This window comes from Mandrillus leucophaeus, unplaced genomic scaffold (assembly GCF_000951045.1).
Source record: "Mandrillus leucophaeus isolate KB7577 unplaced genomic scaffold, Mleu.le_1.0 Scaffold8, whole genome shotgun sequence".
In the NCBI taxonomy this organism is placed as follows: domain Eukaryota; kingdom Metazoa; phylum Chordata; class Mammalia; order Primates; family Cercopithecidae; genus Mandrillus; species Mandrillus leucophaeus.
The window spans coordinates 2,319,303-2,321,568 of NW_012108696.1; the positions used below are offsets into that span (position 1 = coordinate 2,319,303).

General features: G+C 55.0%; 1 protein-coding gene across 1 annotated transcript in view; it reads right to left on the bottom strand.

Moving 5' to 3' along the window:
* The window catches only part of DPP9 (dipeptidyl-peptidase 9), a 52,743-nt gene that overhangs the window by 5,542 nt on the left and 44,935 nt on the right, over window positions 1-2,266 (bottom strand). The window contains exon 20 of the mRNA XM_011967365.1: window positions 2,061-2,203. Coding sequence (XP_011822755.1) covers window positions 2,061-2,203 — 143 coding nt within the window. The remainder of the gene's footprint in view (window positions 1-2,060; window positions 2,204-2,266) is intronic.

Genomic DNA, 2,266 nt, shown 5'->3' on the forward strand with positions numbered 1-2,266 from the left:
TAATCCCAGCACTTTGGGAGGCCAAGGCAGGTGGATCACTTGAGGCCAGGAGTTCAAGACCAGCCTGGGCAACATGGTGAAACCCTGTCTCTACTAAAGATACAAAAATTAGCTGAGTGTGGTGGTGCATGCCTGTAATTCCAGCTACTCAGGAGGCTGAGGCACGAGAATTGCTTGAACCCGGGAGGTGGAGGGTGCAGTGAGCTGAGATTAAGCCATTGCACTCCAGCCCAAACAACAGAGTGAGACTCTCTCAAAAAAACAAAACAAAAACCCACCTAGGTCTGCTGCTCTCTGTGGTCTGGAGTATGGCCTGGGCTACTGGTGAGGCCAACATGTGGCCTCACCAGAATCGGCTGCCCTAGCCCTTCCTGTCCGATATGGGAGCCAGTGGCCACACGTCACTGTTGAAATTCCAGTTTACATTCATCCAAATTAACTGAACTTATAAACCCATTGAGACAGAGCACAGATTGGTGGCTGTCCCGGGACGGGGAGTGACTGCTAAGGAATGGGAGCAGGGTCTGACGCTGGAGTACTGGAAAGGTTCTGGAGCCAGGGAGCAGCCACACAACACTGCAAATGCACCGAGGGCTGCTTTCAGGTGACTTTTAGGTTCTGTGAACTTTACCACAATAAATTATTATTTTTTGAGACAGAGTCTCGCTCTGTTGCCGAGGCTGGAGCGCAGTGGGGTGATCTCAGCTCACTGCAACCTTACCCTTCCAGGTTCAAGCGATTCTCCTGCCTCGGCCTCCTGAGTAGCTGGGATTACAGGTGTGTGTCACCACACCTGGCTAATTTTTATACTTTTAGTAGAGACGGGTTTTCACCGTGTTGGTTGGGCTGGTCTTGAACTCCTGACCTCAAGCAATCCACCCACCTCAGCCTCCCAAAGTGCTGTGATTACAGATGCGAGCCACCGTGCCTGGCCTATTGTTATTATTATTGTTTTTGAGACAGTTTCTCTCTGTCGCCCAGGCTGGAGTGCAGTGGCGTGATGTTGGCTCACTACAAACTCCACCTGCCAGGTTCAAGCGATTCTCCTGCCTCAGCCTTCCGAGTAGCTGGCATTACAGGCATGTGCCACCACACCTGGCTGATTTTTTATGTTTTTTTGTAGAGCTGGGGTTTCACCATGTTGGCCAGGCTGGTCTCGAACTCCTACCTTAAGCGATCCTCCTGCCTTGGCCTCCCAAACTACCCAGGCAGATTCTTTTTTTTTTTTTTGAGTCGGAGTCTTGCTCTGTTGCCCAGGCTGGAGTGCAGTGGCACTATCTTGACTCACTGCATGCTCCGCCTCCTGGGGTCATGCCATCCTCCTGCCTCATCCTCCCGTGTAGCCCGGACTACAGGCGCCCACCACCACGCCCGGCTAATTTTTTGTATTTTTAATAGAGATGGGGTTTCATTGTGTTAGCCAGGATGGTCTCAATCTCCTGACCTCGTGATCCACCCGCCTCGGCCTCCCAAAGTGTTGGGATTACAGGCGTGAGCCACCGCACCTGGCCCGTGCGCAGGCAGATTTTTAACCCTCCAGGTGACTGCATGGGACTCCAGGGAACATTTTCTGGAGACGTGCCAGAAAATGGGAACACTGTTTTCTCTCCATCAGAGAATAAGACCCATGTTAAAAGCACAAAATGGGACATCTGAGCTGGTCCCTGGCCCTGTGGACATCTATGTCCAGAAGCACAAGACAGAGGCTGTGATGGGGCCCCGTGCAGGATGCAGCACAGGGGAGTGGGGGACACCTGCCTGTGAAAAGCAGTGACTCGAATTCCCTCATCTTCCCCAGGGCAGGGCTGGGAGCCTCGTTCCCCAGACAAGCATCCCCAGGTGCCCCTTCCTGCAAGGTGCAGTGAGGAGAGAGGATGGGCAGGAGGGGACTGTGAGGCACATGCAGGCAGACACCACCACAGGAGCGCAGGGCAGAGGTGGGAGCATGGCCTGAGGCTCCCGGGGTGGGGCTGGCTGGGGCAGGAGACACCTGATGGAGACAGCAGGTGCCGGGGTGCAGAAGCCCCAGGGAGGACCGCAGGGCAGGGCAGTGGCCTTACTCGTTAGGCAGCTTCTCCACGTGCAGGGCCACGGAACCCGCCTCATAGCCATGCTGGTTGTTCTCGGGGACGTCCATGTAGCGCTCAGTGTACCCTGTGTCATAGGCCATCCAGACGGTGACTGGGGCGCCCGCGATGGCCACCTGAGGGACACAGCAGACAGATGGGGGCAGAGGGAGAGAGAGAGAAACAGGCGTCGGGTCCTA